At 40.8% G+C, this 18,462-nt stretch overlaps 1 protein-coding gene across 1 annotated transcript; it reads right to left on the reverse strand.

Annotated features, from left to right (window-relative positions):
- Positions 1 to 2,182: 2,182 nt before the first annotated feature.
- PET100 (PET100 cytochrome c oxidase chaperone) lies at positions 2,183 to 12,226 on the reverse strand. Its single transcript, XM_072399765.1, has 4 exons — positions 12,112 to 12,226; positions 8,160 to 8,246; positions 4,279 to 4,311; positions 2,183 to 2,399 (listed from the first exon to the last, which is right to left on the reverse strand). Exons 1-4 carry the CDS (start codon positions 12,136 to 12,138, stop codon positions 2,331 to 2,333), a joined length of 216 nt encoding a protein of 71 aa, XP_072255866.1. The 5' UTR covers positions 12,139 to 12,226; the 3' UTR covers positions 2,183 to 2,330.
- Between the last annotated feature and the right edge of the window lie 6,236 nt (positions 12,227 to 18,462).

The following is an 18,462-nucleotide window of genomic DNA, read 5'->3' on the forward strand; positions in this document are numbered from 1 at the left end:
GAGGAGCAGGAAACCCGTTGTTAAGGGGCGGACCCACGGTTTCTAGGAGGTGACCCAATGACGTACGCTCATACAGTGACCGTGACAGAAGTTTTGGGGCGTGGCCACTTGATGAGAAAACTCACATTCATTGGGTGTAAAATAGAACCTGGGACATGCTTTGTGCAAGGGGCGACAGTATCAGATAGCTCAGTTGTCTTATTGGTTGCTATGGGCGGTACAGAAAGGGAGTGCGTTTTTAAGGGTTGGCGCAGCAACGTTTAGCGATACTATTGGCTAGATGTTCGTGACGTAGGCTGTGGGAAATATAAATTGCAACTCACGCAGTTGGGGGGGCAGACATAAATGGTTGCCATGGCTTCTGGTTTATTTATTCCTATTAATATTAAAGAGGAACTATACTCAAAACTGTAACAAGTGTTATGATCTGGGGTATCTGTGGGGGCAGCGTTATGATCTGGGGTATATATGTGGGCAGTGTTATGATCTGGGGGGGGGCTGTGGAGGCCATGGTATGATTTGTGGTATGTGTGGGGCCAGTGTTATGGTCTTGGGTATCTGTGGGGTAGTGGGAGGAGAAGAGGTCACTCATGGTTGTATCTGAACAAATAAGATCAGGTACTAGAAAATGAGCACATTCTGTATTCTTTTCTGGTTATCTGTAGACATCTTTTGAATTGGACAAACACATTTGCACCTAGGACATATGAAGGGTTCAGGAGGGTCCTTAGTTTCTTAAAGAAAACTGTACTTTACAGACTGTAGATGCCACATGGCCCAGTTCACTTTTTTAATGGTGGACAAATCATTTTCATGTTGTATCTGGCTGGAGAAGCTACATAACAAAAAACATACTATTTCACTATGCTACGAAGTGTGCAGTTTCCAGCCCCTAGGCTGGCCCTAATCATTTCCTTCTGAAAATACATTTATACCCGGTTATCATTTCCAGGCAGCAATATTTTAGCTCACTCGATGTTCCAGAACTTTACGTTTGTCTAAGATAACTGCATTTGAAGGCAATAAATATGTGAGGAAGGCAAAACATCCCGAAAACTGGGATCCTCTGGAGGAAGTCAGCCATGTGATGGAAAACTTGTTATTTACATAGATGCTTTAGGAATTAGGCAATGATATAAGGTATCAGCTGACAGTTTATACTACTAGATATTCCCCAAACTTAAGCAATGTATACCTGATCATTGATTGTCATAGTCATGATAGTTTCCAATGACAGCAGAATAAATGAGCACTGTAAAGACAACTCTGTTCTGTTTAATGGAAAGGGAAGATAAGTAGGAGTCCCACTGCCTCATTGGAAAACAACAGGAGTTATTCCTCTTTGCCTTTTTATATTTATTACATTACATCAGGAGACTGCTGTACTGAATATATTTTTGCCTATAATGACCTTAAGGGTTTGTTCTGGGATACAAAAAAGCTTTAATTCAAAGAGTCACTGTAACTTAGCCATGAATAGCCAATGACCCTGTTCTAGCATTTTGCCTTTCTATTCCCCCCTTACTTGTCTCCCTTGCTGCTTGTTTTGCTTGGTGTCTACACAAGCACAGGGTCTGCATATCATATTTAATTCACAGAAGTGTAGTTGAGAAAATGTAAACAGCAGTTTCATGTACACTGCAGAACTCATTGCTCATACAAAATGTACAAACTCTTAAGGAGAAGTCCACTAAGTACTATTTGGATCTATGAATTTGTGCACACGTGTGGGGAACTAAAAAAGAAAACAGTGAGATCTTAGAACAGTCCTTGACACTTCTTCCTAATGAATATTTAGTCACGTAGCTGTATCTCCATAGACGAAACATTTTTTTTTTTTTTGCCTTCACTATTAAATATACAGTTAAAAGAATTTTCCTATATTTGTTCAATGCCAAAAATACCGGATACTTCCAGAAAGCTTGCGAGTGGTAGCTATTTGTGCTCTATGCTTCTGGTAACTTTTATCAGTTAGCACTGCCCCAGCTGTCTTTGTGGGCTACAAAACCAATGCCTTGTGTTTTGTAGAAAGGAAGAGGCTGAGATGTTCTGCAGTCCCATCCTAGAAAGACGCCTGAACTTCTAAACTATAATACAAGGATTGGGTGTTGTCATCCAAGGACGGGAAGTGTGTTACCAGGTACAGAGATGCAAAAAAAAATAAAGTTCTGTGAGATGCAAGCAATATTTACAAAAACATCTTTACTGAAGAAATCTCTTTAGAAATATACATAAAGCGACATTAATTCTTCCATTCTGTGCAAAACAGTCCACACACTAGAGTGCATAAAGACAATTGTAAAGGAGCAGCGACCTCTGCTGGACGCTCTCTAGTCCTGCATGTACAAGTTCTCTTTTTTCTGTCTTGCTTCCTCTCTTGCCAATTGCAACAGCTTCTTCTGCAAAACAAAAAAGATGAGGAAATTACAATGTGACAAGTAAATTGCCTTTGTTTTTCCAAGAACTTAAATAAAAATATACATAAATGGAATGCATGGTCGTTACTGTGGCGGAAACTGGAAAATAATCATCAGGTTCCTGATAAAAATGAACATATCCAATCAATTTTCACCTGTTACTTCACGTGTATGCTTTATACTACTGGATCATGTATTGTTTGTATGATAGATAACTTGTCTTTTGAATTAAAACAGATTTACGTATAAACAGGATAATATCCACATACTTGTCATGATAGATACCCTACTTGTACTTGTATACTTTCATACATCTGAGCAGGATTCATAAACCTGTTACGAGTATTTAAGGACTGTGATCAGGCAGGTCTTTATTGCAGAAATAGACAGGTGATGACCCTTCTGCAATTAAACATACTTACCTGCCTGATTACTTGGCACATGTACAGCTCAGCTGCTGGATATGTGGGGGTCATTCTAGCATTCACGGGGCTGCCGGGACTGAATGAACTCCTATGTTACATCAGCCAATCAAGATGGCTAAAGTTTGGACATGTCGAAGAGAAGAGTAAGATGCAGGTACCTGTGACAGAACATGGACAGGTGAGTGTAATTAAAAATTTCAATCAGGCAGGTAAGAATATTATATTACAGAAGGGACATCACCTGTCCCCTTTCTGCAATGAAGAACCTGTCTGGTTGCAATATTTTTTACCTTTATTACTCCTTTGATTTACAGCAAACTTGATCTATTGACTTGTATTTTCTCCTCATGCCAAGTATATTTAAAAAAGAGAGACAGAAAAATTGCAAATTAAGCTTTTCTTTCCACTGGTGCCTAACCCCCCCCCAAGGGGTAATCCCGAGTGTGAATTGGGGTGGATTTTTAATGCAAAAAGCGGTAATCCCGAGTCACACTCGGGGTCGCTAAAAAACAACAAAAAACCTGTTTACCTTGTTTCTTTGGCGTCCCCCAGGGTCCTTCTTGTTCCTGCAGGTCCTCCAGCGACATCCTCCTTCTTTGATTTTCCCCCGGCGTGTGCAGTCATGAGTCGTGTGGGAAGTGCGGCAGGAAATTCAAATAATTTTGTATTGGACTCAATACAAAATAATTGTTCTGAGTCCAATACAAAGAAATCCTTATATATATATATATATATACACATATATACACACACACACACGCTACTGTACAGGTATAATACATGTGTCACTATTTTTTTTAACAGTTTTTTGTGTTTTTTTTATTTAAAGTTTATTAATAAATTTATAAACCATGGGACATATTTCAGTGAGTTATGCCTAAGAATTATAAGCCTACAATGCAAAACAAATTTCCATGCAAAAAAAGTACCGCTTTTTGCATGAAAATACAGACTGAATTAGAAGGCTAGGGGGGTTAATCTATAAATATCTATATTTACTACAAAAGAAAAAAAATATAAGAAAGAGCAAGTCATACAAAAATACTAAAAAATGAAACTTTGCTTTGCACATTCAGATTCACGTTCTCTTGAAATGTCAAGAGTTGTGAGGTGATAACCAATGCCCCAGCTGCAGATCTACAAAACTATGATTTATAGGCTCTGATTTATTAAGGCTCTCCAAGGCTGGAGAGAATACACTTTCAGAAGTGAAGCTGGGTGATCCCGAAAACATGGAATGGAATTCGTAAAAATCATTTGCTAGCAAATGTTTTTAATCCTGGACCAGATCCATTCCAGGTTTGCTGGATCACCCAGCTTCACTTCTGAAAGTTTATTCTCTCCAGCCTTGGAGAGCTTTCATAAATCAGGGCCATAATGTTATATATAAATTGTATGCGTCACTGCACAAACACTGACAGCTGTGGTTTTCTTACCTCCTCATCCTTTTCCGGGGGATAAAGTTCCCTCTAAAACAATAAAAAAAAAAAGAAACAATACGTTACTACTATTAGTGGATAAAACAGCCAATACTATAATATATATTTATATTAAGGTTCTTCCCAGCCCTTCTTAGACGGGTGCACCACCCAGCACTTTTCAGTAACCACCTAGCTGTTTTTGGGTGGTTATTTAAGAGTTGGATCACCTAACTGGGGCTGCCACCTGCCTACAGCTTCTTCCCACCCAGCCTAAAAACATTTCTGGGTTGAGCACTGAATGTACTGTAAAAATAAGGCACCTACTATTCTGTATGTGAAGGTTTGCTTTTATTGGTAAAATGTTAGTAATTAATTTCAGTGGGCCATTAATCACTCACAAGACAGAGTAAAATCACTATTCTGACCAAAATTTGGGAGATTTTTATAAAAGTATTGTAAAAGTGACAATCAGCTGAAAGGATTGTTTCTTTTCACTGGGATCCAGGTTTTTTAAAGATTGTTGCTTTCATTGTTGTACGTTATAGGCTTACAATGGAGATCAGAATACTAAAACAAATACCCTCCTATTAATGTATGTGTGTACAAGAACTCCATACAGCATCATCTGTATGTCACTGCTTGTGCAATTGTTTGTACTATTGTCTATTATACAGCCCCATGGAAGAGAATGACTTATAAATCATTAATAATATTATTATGGCCACAACAGACTTACATTGTGGTCATATGCTTACATATAGATATTATCACTAGTTTTAGGATTATAATGGCACTGTCAATAAATGTTGGTGGTCAACGTAAAAAAAAACTGATTGCCCTTTCACAAATTTAAAATGAAAAAATTGTAGACATTCTATCCAATTGCTACTTTTTTAATAAATCAGCCTCATAGTAATAAAGACACAGCAAAAGAATATTCTTAAAATGACCCCAGTTTTTTGCCATGACATTCAGTTTTTACGATACAGGTTACCCTCCATTTTTGTCAAAAAATATACAAATTTTACATACAATGAAAAAATAATGAAATAACTTGAATGTACTGTTTGTTTGAATTTATTTTGTTTATACAAAGGATTTATTGTTAATGTATGACATTTTTTTTACAGTACAACATTTTAAAATTAATCGGGTAAGTGGTTAAGGTAAAAAATTCACACTTATAGCTTTGCCTGGAGTGTTCAGTGTTAGAACAATCCCACCGGATGCTCCAACAATAGTCAGCCATCATATGTACGTCCCATCTACCCTGATACCGTCTTTCCATGACCTTCAAATCTTGGTGGAATTGTTCACCTTGCGCATCACTGACTGCACCAAGGTTTTCCGGGAAGTTAGAAAGATGGCTTTGCAGAAAATGCACCTTGATGCTCATATTGCAACCAAGCATTTTGTAGCTCTCAAAGAGTTTCTGGACAATTTATGTGCAATTATTTGCTTGTGTGTTTCCAAGAAAGTCCTTGACAATGGCTTTGAATATTAACCAAGAATTCGTTTCGACTTCTGACATTGTCCTGATGAAATGTTCATCTTTGATGAGCTGCCGAATCTGTGGACCATCAAACACACCGGCCTTTATTTTTTCAAATGACAGGAAATGCCAAAATGAGGTACTGAAACATCTCCTTCAGTTAGCAAAGCTTTAACGAACCTGCTTCATCAGACCCAGTTTCATGTGCAGAGGTGGGAATATAATATTCTTTCTATCAACAAGTGGCTCATGTAGAATGCTTGGCTCACCTGGTTTTAGGGCAGATCTTGGAGGCCAATTCCTTTCCACCCAATGCCTCTCACAAGCTCTGCTGTCCCACATGCACAGATAACAGGGATACTTGGTGTATCCGCGTTGCTGACCAAGAAGGAAGCATACCATTTTAAGGTCAACACAGATGACCCAATTGTGTTGGTGATATTGCAACAACTCATGGACTCTCTTTATGTCTGCATATTCTTCCCAAAGTGAAACTGAATGGCCAATTGGGACTGACCCAAATTTATTGCCATTGTGAAGGAGGACACACTTTAAGCTCCACTTTGAGCTATCGATGAATAGTTGCCATTCAGTTGAGTTATAGATTGGAATTCCCAATTCCTCCATTAAACCAGGTATGTTATGGCAATACAGAAAGCCACTGTCAGTTCTAAAGTACTGCAGAAATGCAATTTCTCTGGTTCGAAAGTACGATACCTTCGTTCCTTTTTCAAGTAAGTTTTTCTCAAGCAGTCTGGATGGTAGGAGTTCTGAAGCCTTCTTCAATAGTCCCAAATCACTCAACTCATGCTGATCAAATCCCTTATGAACAGATTCCTCTTCAATTTCAAACTCCTCATCATTGTTGTCACTTAGTTCATCACCCTAATCATGTTCTTCAAGAGAGGGTAGTGTAACGAAAACCGGCACTGTGATTTTATCTGAATGAGCCACTGGGTATATAGCCAATGGTAGACTAGGATTCTCTATGTTACATTTATTTTTCTTGTTATATCCTGAATTTTTCACTATACAAAAGTAACAGTCACTGAAATAATCTCCTGGCTCTCGCAAAACCATAGGTATACCAAATGGCATCTTATCACGTGTTCCCTTTGTCCACATCTGTAAACTCTCCACACACTGTTTGAACACCTTATGAGGGGCCCAGGACTTATCTTGATCACCAAGTTTACCTTTGAAATATGCCAAATTGGTTTGCTTTACAAATGTGCTGATGTTCACCCTTTGATTAGAAATGGTGAAACTGCCACAGATATACCAAAATGAATCAGGGTTGTTTAGGCACTTACAACGAGAAACAGCAGAGCCAGACATGATCTGAAAGAAAGGAAATACGTGTGCAAGTAGAAAAATAAATTTAGCTTATTCACTACGTAGAGCAGCGCACAACCTCTGACCACACTGTCTTGCTCGTAAAAGAAAAGCCTATACAAATCCAAGCAACAGTAATCGCATTATTATAAGCGGTGGACAAAAAACCTGATGTGATAAAAGAAAACAAACTGCACTTTCAGAATCAGCATACCTATTTTAGTGTAAATAAGCTTAAAAATTCAAGTCAACAAAACATTTGGTCAAAATTGTTCCCCAGTGTAATCACTACCTATGTAATCTTTAGGACTTTACAATGACCTCAAACACCCTAGCAATAAGTAGTTACAAAGGAGGTGCCCTGGGTGTGGTTCTGTATCCTTCAGGTGATGTAATACACATGGCCTTGTGCCCCAGTGTTTGAGTAAATTTAATAGATTCCAGAACGCTCTGTTTGTTCATTTGCGACAACCTGCATTACCTAGGTGGCTTATGATGGTATATATTTTAATTTTCAGGTCTGTCTTCAGACCAACAAAAGGTATCAGTTTAAAAAGATTATCTTTTATAATTTCCTCAAATAACCAGAAAGATAATTATATGTAATGTGTATAAAGCTACAAATCCCAGTCATCTGATATCAGTATTCTCTCCAGCCCCCTTTATCTGGGCGCACCACTCAGCACTTTTCAGGTGTATTTCACCCGGCTGTTTTTGGGTGGATAGTGAAGAGTTGGGTTACAATACGGGGTCTGCCACTCGCCTACAATTTGCTCCCACCGAGCTTAATTTAACTTGAGGGATATGGATATGATCTACACACTAAATGTTGAATAAATGTGTGAGGCCAGGTAATAATTTGAATTTTAGGACCTAGGCCACATAGAAAAAAGTTCATTACACATTATATGGCCTGGCCATTCCACCTATACAAGCTTGTTGGACAGTGACACCTATATAACAATTACATGGTAGAAATATGTAAATAGTAACTAATACAACCTATACAGGAATCCTCTTTATTTTCCTGACCTCAAAATGTACTGAAATAGAAACTTATAATGCATACCTTCCGCTTCACAATATACTCTTCAAAATATTCTGGTTGATTTGATATCCAAAACATGGTCACTGGAAATGTCAGATAGAGCATCATCTAGAGGGAAGATAGAAGAAAAACAGTACGGATTTTTAGCTTGTAATAAGGTTTGATGTTCCTGCATGGATGAGCACAAGAATCATTAGGCAAAGTGACAGGTGATGCAGTCAAGGAGTCCTAGGATTTGCCTAATACATAAAATGTAAAGTGAAGTCCCCAGTTACACTGCCGGTGGAGAAGAACCCTCATTGATTGGTGGTTGGCAGGAAAGGGCTCCAATACATTGGAAGTCAATGCAGTGCCCCCCTCAATTATTTTTAATAATTATTAATGGAAGGGGCACCATTGGGGGCCATAATTACAATGGCAGACAATTGAAAAGGTCCATCTTAAATTATTGGTTGGTGGATAGAGGCCATATTGCACTGCTGGACAGTAACACTGCTTTTAAAAGCAAGTTCCAGCATGGGTGAGAACAAACATCATTGCGTTATTCCAGTATTCTCCCCAGAATTTTTTTTAGGCTGGGTGGGAAACACCTGTAGGCTGGTGGCAGCCCCTATATTGTGCCCTAACTTTTCAGGAACCACCCAAAAAAAACAAACTGTGAGGTCACTGGAAAGTGCCAGGTAGTTTGCCCAGCTAAAAGGGGCTCGGGAGAACACTGGGATATACAGTGGGAGATGCAGTCTGGCAAAGGGCTAGCAAACCAGCTGTATATTTTTGGGGAGTCACACAGGGATTTGCCTAATACAAGAAAATGTAAAGTTAAGTCCCCCTTATTCTGGGGATCAGTGAAGAAGGACACTCACATAATAGTGGTTGGTAGAAAAAGACTCCAATACACTGGTAGGCTATGCAATGCCCCTTCCAATGGTGGTCAATGTCCATTCCCCCTTACTACACTGGCAGTCATTTAAGAGGATCATTCTTGAATTATTGGATAGTGGATCGAGATTTTTGGGTGGGCAAGGCAACAAAACAAATTTAGTATTCCCAGTTGTTCTTGCCATATGAATCAAGTAACCCCTATAACTCTGTCAGCTTTCTACCAACCCAAATTTGACCCAGCTTTCCAGTAACCACCCAAAAACATCCGGATAAGTGCCAGGTAGTCCGCCCAGCTAAAAGGGGCTGGGGGAACACTGAAAGCATCTATTTTTCTTAGGACCATAACCCCTCACAACCCCTTTTTATCAAGGACCTCTCATAAAGTTGTACATACCCTTACCAACTATAAGCATTAACAGAAATCATTACCTGCTCTTCATTACACTGGACACCTTGATCTCCCATATTTATAAAAATTCATGGTGCAAATGAAGTGCTTAACTACCGTATGTAGCGAGACCTCCGTAAAAGGAGAATGTCAGGTGACCTGCTCTCCTCCAAATACAAAGCTTTCTTTATTCTTTTGAATATAATTGGCATGTTGTTCTTTGTGGATGGGTCCCAAAGCTGGTGATGCAAAATGCACATCTATGAGTCAAATTGAGGTGCTTTATAAACGTGTGAAAGTTTTTCTTTTGTTTTATAAACTTGACTCAAAAAAAAAAGAATTTCAAGGGCAAGGCTAAGGCTATGTTTAACCTCCAGCATGATTATCGCTTCCTCAGTAAAGCGCTGCCTCTGGGAAAATGCTATAAGTAGCTCCTACCTATGGCATAGAGCAGGGGTGCCCAACAGGTGGATCGCAATCTACCAGTAGATCACAAAGGCAACGCAAGTAGATCGAGGGGCCCTGCCTTTTAAAATGAACTCCATCGTGCACAGGAATTATTAAGTCCATGTTTTTATTGTTGGTAGATCATTTTGACTTGGTCATTTTAAAAGTAGTTCACAAGCCAAAGAAGTGTGGGCACCCCTGCCATAGAGAATAATTTGGACAGCAGTGAGTAGTACAATAAATCTGAAGGTGCTGGCTCCTTAAGGACTAAGGTGGATGGAGTAACAAAATGCAAGCTCCCAGGAGCCACACAGTATCGCTTGATCCACTGGTAGGTCTGGACCTTGAACATGCAAAGCCTCTTACTACAAAAAAGAATGCAACTACTTAGAAACTTTTGTTTTAAGGTTTAGTTCCAGCTCAGAACTGTTTGCTACTTTAGTGTGTCAGGAATGACCTATCAAGCAGGTTACATCATCCTTGCATAACCAATCATGATGAGCAAAGGCTGTCCAGGACAAAGAGAAGGAAAATGGTAGCGCCCTGCGATGGAATGGGGACAGGGGAGTGTTGCAAGTTTAGTTCTGCTTTAAGGGACCATTCAAACCTAGTGGATCAAGCATGTTACCATGCACTGCATTTCAATGTACTCAAAGAATCACTAAAATTACCGTCTCCAGACCGCACATGCTCGGGGAGCCGGGTGTCACTCAAAGGGGAAGAAACTTCCCCCATAGTGACGTCATGATATCAAACCCTGCCCACTCTCCCATCGCATTCTCAGAAGGGGCGAGTTGTGTCCTGGGGGATGACCCGCCCACTTTAATGAGCCTGCCTTCCATACAGGAAACATGGACTATTGCTCTAGCAGGTGCACCTCGCCAGCAGGGTCCTTCTTCTGGCCCCGCTTGGGGGCGCACCGGCCAGAGCCGCAGACCACCAGAATTTTCTAGCAGACCACCAGTTGTTGACCACTGATCTAAAACTATAAAGAGTAGACTGAAGTAATGGTAGTAAAGTAATACAGTCACCATGACATGTAATCTGTTGTATACGCTGTGACATGTCAGGAATGCATTCAAGCAGACTTGTTACTAAAATATCAACTTTAAGGCAACAGCTACAGACGGGCGCAGGACTTGCACCACCCAAGATAAACATTTGCAATCATCTCATGAGAAAGTTTAGTGTCTGCTAATGCCACTCAGTAATCCATTCATGTTTCTCAACCATTTTTAATGAAGAGGAACCCTTAAAATAATTTCTAGGTCATCGGGGATCCCCTCCTATAATTCCTATATCCACAGCTCACTGTATATTAGCATGGTGGTCATTGGAAAGAATGCCTCTTATATTGCTGGCCGTGGGAAGAATGCCACCCTTACAGATAACCAGAAATATGACTGGAATGGTACAAATTGCTCAAGGAACCCACAGAAACCTTGGGAAGAACCGCAGGGTTCCATGGAAGCTTAGTTGAGAAATACTGGCGTAGAGGATGACACACCTGGGACACCTCCTGCTCTTCCTCCTCTCTCCATAAAACAAAACATTGCTGTCTGTACAAGTCTTATTCATTGTTGCTGCACGCAATCACAAATAATTATTTCCAGCAACAATTATCGCAAGCATGTTGTGTTCATTGCCATAAGACTGACAGTAAGACTGACGGTCACCATGCTCAACTATTAATAATAAACAGGATTTATATAGCGCCAACATATAACGTAGTACTGTACATTAGAGAGGATGTAAATGAAAGACATATACAGACAGTGACACAGGAGGAGGAGGAGAGGACCCCCTGGCCCGAAGAGTTTACAATCTAAATAAACGTGTGTTTTGATGGACAGTCATCAGTCACCCCCCAGTCGTGATCTATGGGGCAACACAATGCTTGTTATCTCTATGGTTACCTGTGAGCTTGCCCTTTAAATCAAATATGGCAGCTGCCATGGCTTTATCTTCACTTTAATAGTTCATGTATAATATAAAGCAAAGCAGCTGCAATCCCTCCAGCAGCACAGAGGCTGCCCTGACATGTTACCACCTCCCAGCTCCATGCACCGAGCTACACTCCTATCACTCATAGACCACCATGTTATATTGTTATGATACGAAGGTCAATGCAATACACACGTGATGACAGTGGAGAGGTTAAAAAACGTCACAGCCTAGGAATTCAGGGACTAAACCGGCAAAATTACCGGGAGGGACGTCACCACACTCTCCCCTCCCCCGCTCCCTGATAATTACCCGAAAAACCTCCAACTTCACCCCCATATTTGCAGCTCCGCTCCAGGGCCAGGCCACGCCTACTAAATCCTCATTGGCTGCTGCGTTTGTTGAGATCGTCCTGCGTGCGCGTGCATCGGGCTTACAGTGTGACGGTGACGCGCACGCACAGGACGTGCAGTATATACTGTTTACTTTTTGTTTTCTTTTTCTTTTTTTATTAGCAGGAGGTAAAATGTATTACTGTTGTGTGAAACAAGCTACATATTACAAAGGAAAAGCGTGTAATAAAAAAAAAAAGTGAAATATCTTGTGTTTTCCTACATACACATGACCATGGATAGTAATAATAATAATAATAATGTTAATAATTAAAAAAAAAATAAATGTAAAGATGTGAATCTATCTATTTGACCTGTTTAGGTATCCGAAAAGGTGACATTTTAAGAGGCGACTTGTAAGAGGCATTATTCCCACTGACCACCCGGCTAATATACCATGAGCTGTGTATACATTGAAAAGGAACTAAACTCAAAAATGACCAAAACAAAAAATAAAAATCCACTTACCTTCAATCCCGCAGCACAGTTGATCAGTCCGGAGGTCTTTTCCATCAGGTCCCGCGTTGTCCCGGTATCCGTCTTCGGCCCAGAGCTCCAGGCACCACCATCTTCTCCTCTTCTTCCAGGCTCTTCTTACTACGTCACCCGATCCAGGCACTAGATCAGGTGATGTAGTTGGCGAAAAAAGTTGCCCATCCCACTGCTCATGCAAAAGGGCATCTTCTGCGCATGCTCATGGTGTTCAGGCATGCGCAGAAGGAACACTCAAGAGCCTTCAGGGATGCGTGATGTAGATATCGCCTAGGCCAGGGGTCAGCAACCTTTACTATCAAAAGAGCCATTTTGCCTCCTCTTCCACTAAAGAAAAATAGTCTGGAGCCGCAAAACATAACACAGTTTATAAACTTTTAAAAGTTTTATTATTTTTTAAATTTTACCTGTTACAACAAGTGTGCATGTGTAGGCCTACTTTGAAATAAATTAAACACTGAACTATGCCCCTAGAAGCCTCCAGCTTCTAACGTATCATCCTGTTACATTAGCTGGAGGCTTCTAACGTAACAGGGTAGATTTTTTTGATGGGCAGAGTTCTTTATGTTCTGACGATGCCTTAGCGATGACATTTTCAGGGGTTTTAGCCACACGTGTCCCTCATTTGCAGCTTTAATTTTGTTCACCTGTACCCCCCCAATCTTGAGTAATTGGGGTTCAGGTGCTAGAAGCCTCCAGCAATGTGTAACAGGGTAGATTATTTTGATGGGTTCTTTATTTTCTGACGATGCCTTAGCGATTCAATTGTAGGTTGTGTTAGCCATAAGTGTCCCCCACTTGCACCTCTATTTTGGTCACCTGTACCGCCTCCCCCCCGTTCCAGAGAAATTGGGGTTCAGATGCTAGATGCTTCCAGCAATGTGTAACAGGGTAGATTTTTTTGATAGGCAGAGTTTTTATGAATTTTTAGGAGGTGTTAGCCACAGGTGTCCCGTACTTGCACCTCAATTTTTTTTCACCTGTACCCCCGTTTCCAGATAAATTGGGGTTTAGGTGCTAGAAGCCTCCAACAATGTGTAACAGGGTAGGGTTTTTTTGATGGGTGGAGTTTTTAGGAGGTGTTAGCCACAGGTGTCCCCCACTTGCACCTCTAATTTTCTTCACCTGTACCCCCTTCCTGTTCCAGAGAAATTGGGGTTCAGGTGCCTCCAGCAATGTGTAACGGTAGATTTTTTTGATGGGCAGAGTTCTTTATGTTCTGATGATAGCCTAACAATTAAATTTTAGGGGGTGTTAGTCACAGGTGTCCCCCACTTGCACCTACATTTTTGGTTTTGTACATCTCCCCATTCCAGAGGAATTGGGGTTCAAAGGAGGGGGATGTCATTGTACACACCCATTTGTACACGCCCCGTGGTAGATTTATTTCACTGGTAGATTTTTTTCATTAGAACACGGAATAGGGAATCCCCCTTCTCCGCAGTGTCTTGGGAGGAAGGGGATCCCCCATCAGAGATCTCCCCGCGGCAGCCGAAGGGAGCCACAACAAGGAGGCTGAAGAGCCGCATGCGGCTCCGGAGCCGCAGGTTGCAGACCCCTGGCCTAGGCGATCAAGAATAAATGGGAGCGCAGAGCCTTCCGGGATAGCTACGTCACACATCCCGGGAAGCTCTTGGCTGCTACTTCTGTGCATGCCTGAAGACAGATACCGGGGAGGACGCAAGAACCGATGGAAGAAACTGGATGAAAAGATTGGAAAAGATTGAAGGTAAGTGTATTTTTTTTTCTGTTTAGGGTCATTTTGGGGTTTACTTCCTCCTAAACTAAACCAAAAAAATAAACAAATCACACTTACCTTTAATTCTGCTGATCCCTTGATCGTGCTGGACCTCCTTTGATTGGGTCTCGCGCCATCCTGAAATTCGCCTTCGTCTCGGCACTGAGGAAGCACCGGGCACCGCCATCTTCGTCATTCTTCTTCTTTCTTCTGGGTATGCCACCCAATCTCGCACTGAGCATGCGTGAGATCGGCATCTCTTTCCCCTCAGTGTAGGAAAATGCCTCTTCTGAGCATGCCTGATCACGGTCATGCACAGAAGGAGCAGCAAGGAGCCTCCCGGGATGCGTGACGTAGGTATCCCCGGAGGCTCTGTGCACCCATTTGTTGCGGTGATCAAGGCAGAAAGAGGAGTTTAGGTCTGCTTTAATTTCCCTGAAGATGCAAAAATGATTCTATGGGTTCTCCTATATTGAAAGATTGAGAAACTGATCTATATATTTATATGGACACATACAGTAATGTTTACTTTGACAACATACATGGGGCAGCACATTGGTATTACTGATGCAAACATTAAACATGGATACCACCGTGGCAAATATGACATTATGTTAGGTAACACAAATGTGCAATGGTGGCACAAAGGGGCAAGCAAATTCAGACAGCAATCCTGCAACAAAAGGGCAATTGTGCCAATACATAGGCATCAAACTGGCAATAGGCAATATGAGCAAACGTCGTGAGATAGGTGATTGTTCTATTCAGCTAATATCAGGGATCACAGTGATTACCAAAAGTCTCTGGGCTTACATCAGAGAGCTGACCCTAATGACCCAAATTCTGCCACAAGGTATTTATATAGAATCCTATGGTATTTCTTTTTCCTTCTACGATATAGATCGGGCATTTTACCTTATGAGTTTCTAGCAAGCCTTTTAGAAACTAGTACAAGAATTATGTAATTATGTAATGCCAATTATATACAGTATTTGCATTCATAATGTGCAGCAAACTTTTTGATCAGTCATTTACTTTTGATTATGATGTTTTATTTTGTCTTCTAATTGGTGTAATTATTTTTGGTATAAAAGCATCAGCCCTAATATTTTGGCATATAAAATTTCATACTAGTTTGCTTTTGTTACTCCTACGTTTCTATTTTTGCCTTGCTTAAAGCGGACCGACCACGTTTTAACATTAAAATAGAAGGGTGCTATCACTTTTATATAATGGAAAAACAGTGATTTATGGTATTATTTGTAAAAGTTCTGCTTTAGGACTACAGCACACATGTATTATACTAAAAAAACTAAGATTAATTTACTAAATTAAAACCAAATAATCTTTATTCTGAGCTCTGCTCTAAGCTTCAAACCGGGCTATGATGAAAACTGGGCATGACTAGAGCCTTGCATATTGGTTGTAGTTCAAAGGGGGCCAATTAAACAGATGTATACACATGTTTGCCACTGTCCTTGTACCTGCAAAATTACATTGCATGCGAGTTGTACCTATTCCTTAGAACCAAGCACCTATGCTTATTTGGATTCCTTAAAGAAGAACTTAATTGAAAAACATGAGGGTTGGACAAAGCTGATGCTGGCAAACATTTGGCTGGACACAGGCTGGTGCTGGTGGAGACATGATTGGTTTTACAGGTTGCCCCCTGGCAGGTGACATTGGATTACCTGAAGCACAGGGTCTAAGTGGCTCCTGGTCTGCACCAGGGAACCAAGCAGGGAGTGATGGGCTGGTGACCCTAGTGGCCTTCAGAATACTTTGCTGCAAGGAGGTCACCAAGTTGCAGCCTCCAGGCTCTTCCCACCAGAAGTGACAAGGATCAGATTCAGTGTAGTATGAATGGCAGACTGACCAGAACACAGCTAGTCAAGGCGGAGTTGTGGAACAGGTAGAGGTCAGGGCAGGTGGCAATGAAGGCACAGTAGTCTCACAGGCTGAGGTTAGGGCAGGTGGCAATCAAAGGCAAATTTGAGGTCAAGGTCAAACTAAGGGCAAAATATAGAATGGCAGAATCGAGAGACGAGGCAGATTAGAGGATAACATGCTGAAGATCCAGTAACCTGCACCTAGAACTAGAAAGGCTTAAATAGGACTAGCAGACATTAGTAGGATAGGAATATAACCAATAACTAATCCAGACTGAAGTCCAGTGTGATGTCATGTGTAGGCTTGGCTGCACATCTCCATGAGCAACAAATGAAGGGTGACCTGTAGGCAAAGAGGAAGACCTGTAAGAGCAGTGATGGATATAGTTAGATATAGGTTGATGCTGGAATAGTATTGGTTAGATACATGATGATACTGGTGGAGACTTGATTGAATAGAGCCTAATGCTGGTAGAGACTTGGTTGGACCCAGGCTAATGCTGGTAGAGGCTTGGTTTGAAACAGGCTGATGCTGGCATAGTATTGGTTAGATACATGCTGATGCTGGTGAAGAGTTGGTTGGAAACAGGCTGATGCTGGTGAAGACTTTGCACAGATGGGGTCTCCAAGGCCAATGGAGAGGTTCAGCCAGAACAAAGGGGTCAGTTATCGTAAGGGGGTCAACCAGAAAAGTCAAAGAAAGGGGAGAACAGAAAGTACAAAGTGGAGAAAACCTGAATGGAGTGGAGGGACAAGTCAACCAAGTCAAACACTCTACAACCCTCTTCGACAATGAACCTGTGTGATCCTTTCAGGAAAGAACAAACAGAGCAGTTCCTACACCTACTGGCAAACCGTCTTCCTCTTTCATTGCAATATGACTGGTGCCATAGGCATTAATTTTGTTACTAGAAACAGTCCTGGATCAGACACTCTGGAAGTTGGTCAAATGCTGAAGTTCCTTCTGTTTCCTATTTTAATAATTAATTAGGAGTCAGTAAAATCCTCAATAGAGTTCCCAATTCCCCCAAAATGCAGCAACCAGCATAAATCTGAAGCATGGGCTCACAATGAATTCTCTATAACATAGGGCAAGCAGACATTTGGGGAAATGAGTGGGATCATTGCTGGCTCACAATTCTCAGCCACAACGTTATTCAGATTAGCACATTTATTCTTAATGAACACATTTACATATTTACCACAAGAAGCATTTTTAATGAGTTGCTGGGACTGCCATGAGAAGCCATGCCATGCCTCTGTGTCACGCTGGTGTGCATGGACTCAGAACATGTAGTATTATTTTGAAACAAATAAAAGCTTATCCTTGGAATACTGGTTTCTGCCTGTGTTGAGTCATTCATGATATAATTTGCATTTGTTATTGCGTTACAGCTCAACTCCAAGCAAATATAGAAGATGCACATCAATGCAGTTCTGTATTCATTAATACATTGTTAAATGTATTTTTGAAATGCAAGCAATGTAAGAACGTTGTTTGGATTTGGTATCAGTCATTTTTTTAAAAAATCTATGCATCTTTATTTTTTGCATCATAGATAAAAACATTATACCAATAACACCAAAAACGTTACAAAAACCAAAAACAATAAATATTCCGCAGAGGAATACAAAAGTTCATAATTCTATTTTATCAATGTGTTTCGCTGATACAGTTCTCCGCTTCTTCGGTGGTTTGTTCAATTTGCCCCACTGAAACACTGGTCCTGCAGGTAAGTATATAGCTGGTTTTGGAGGGGTGGAGTTGTTAGGGTCTTAGGGGCTAGGCTAGATAAATGAAAGTACATGAAAATTCACTTACCTTTTAATGACAAAGATGCCAAAAATCATAATGCCATAAAGTCAATAATGAGCTTAAAAATGTTCATTTGCATCATGGTTTATTAGTTATGTGTGCCTGTGGGACTTTTATATGTGGCACAGCTATTACCCCCCAGCACAAGTGACCCCATATAGTATTGCAAGGGAAGTGTAAAGGTCTGTTACAGCGTATTGAATTGCACAGTTGTACTTAGATGTCCAGCACATTTGAGGCATGCAATTGCATTGAGGTTGAGTTAGGGCAAGAGGAGAACCTCATACACTAAGTTAACAAGAATGGGCCACATAACATACAAATGGCTTTAATAAT

The sequence above is a fragment of the Pyxicephalus adspersus genome, chromosome 2 (assembly GCF_032062135.1).
Source record: "Pyxicephalus adspersus chromosome 2, UCB_Pads_2.0, whole genome shotgun sequence".
Lineage (NCBI taxonomy): Eukaryota > Metazoa > Chordata > Amphibia > Anura > Pyxicephalidae > Pyxicephalus > Pyxicephalus adspersus.

Bases quoted from the DNA above. Each gene is read 5' to 3' on its own strand.
- PET100 (XM_072399765.1), bottom strand. From the start codon at position 12,138: ATGGGGGTGAAGTTGGAGGTTTTTCGG. The intron at 8,247-12,111 runs GTAATTATCAGG...TCTTCCCTCTAG, and splicing joins TGAAGTTGGAGGTTTTTCGG to ATGATGCTCTATCTGACATT. The intron at 2,400-4,278 runs GTAAGAAAACCA...TTTGTTTTGCAG, and splicing joins CCCCGGAAAAGGATGAGGAG to AAGAAGCTGTTGCAATTGGC.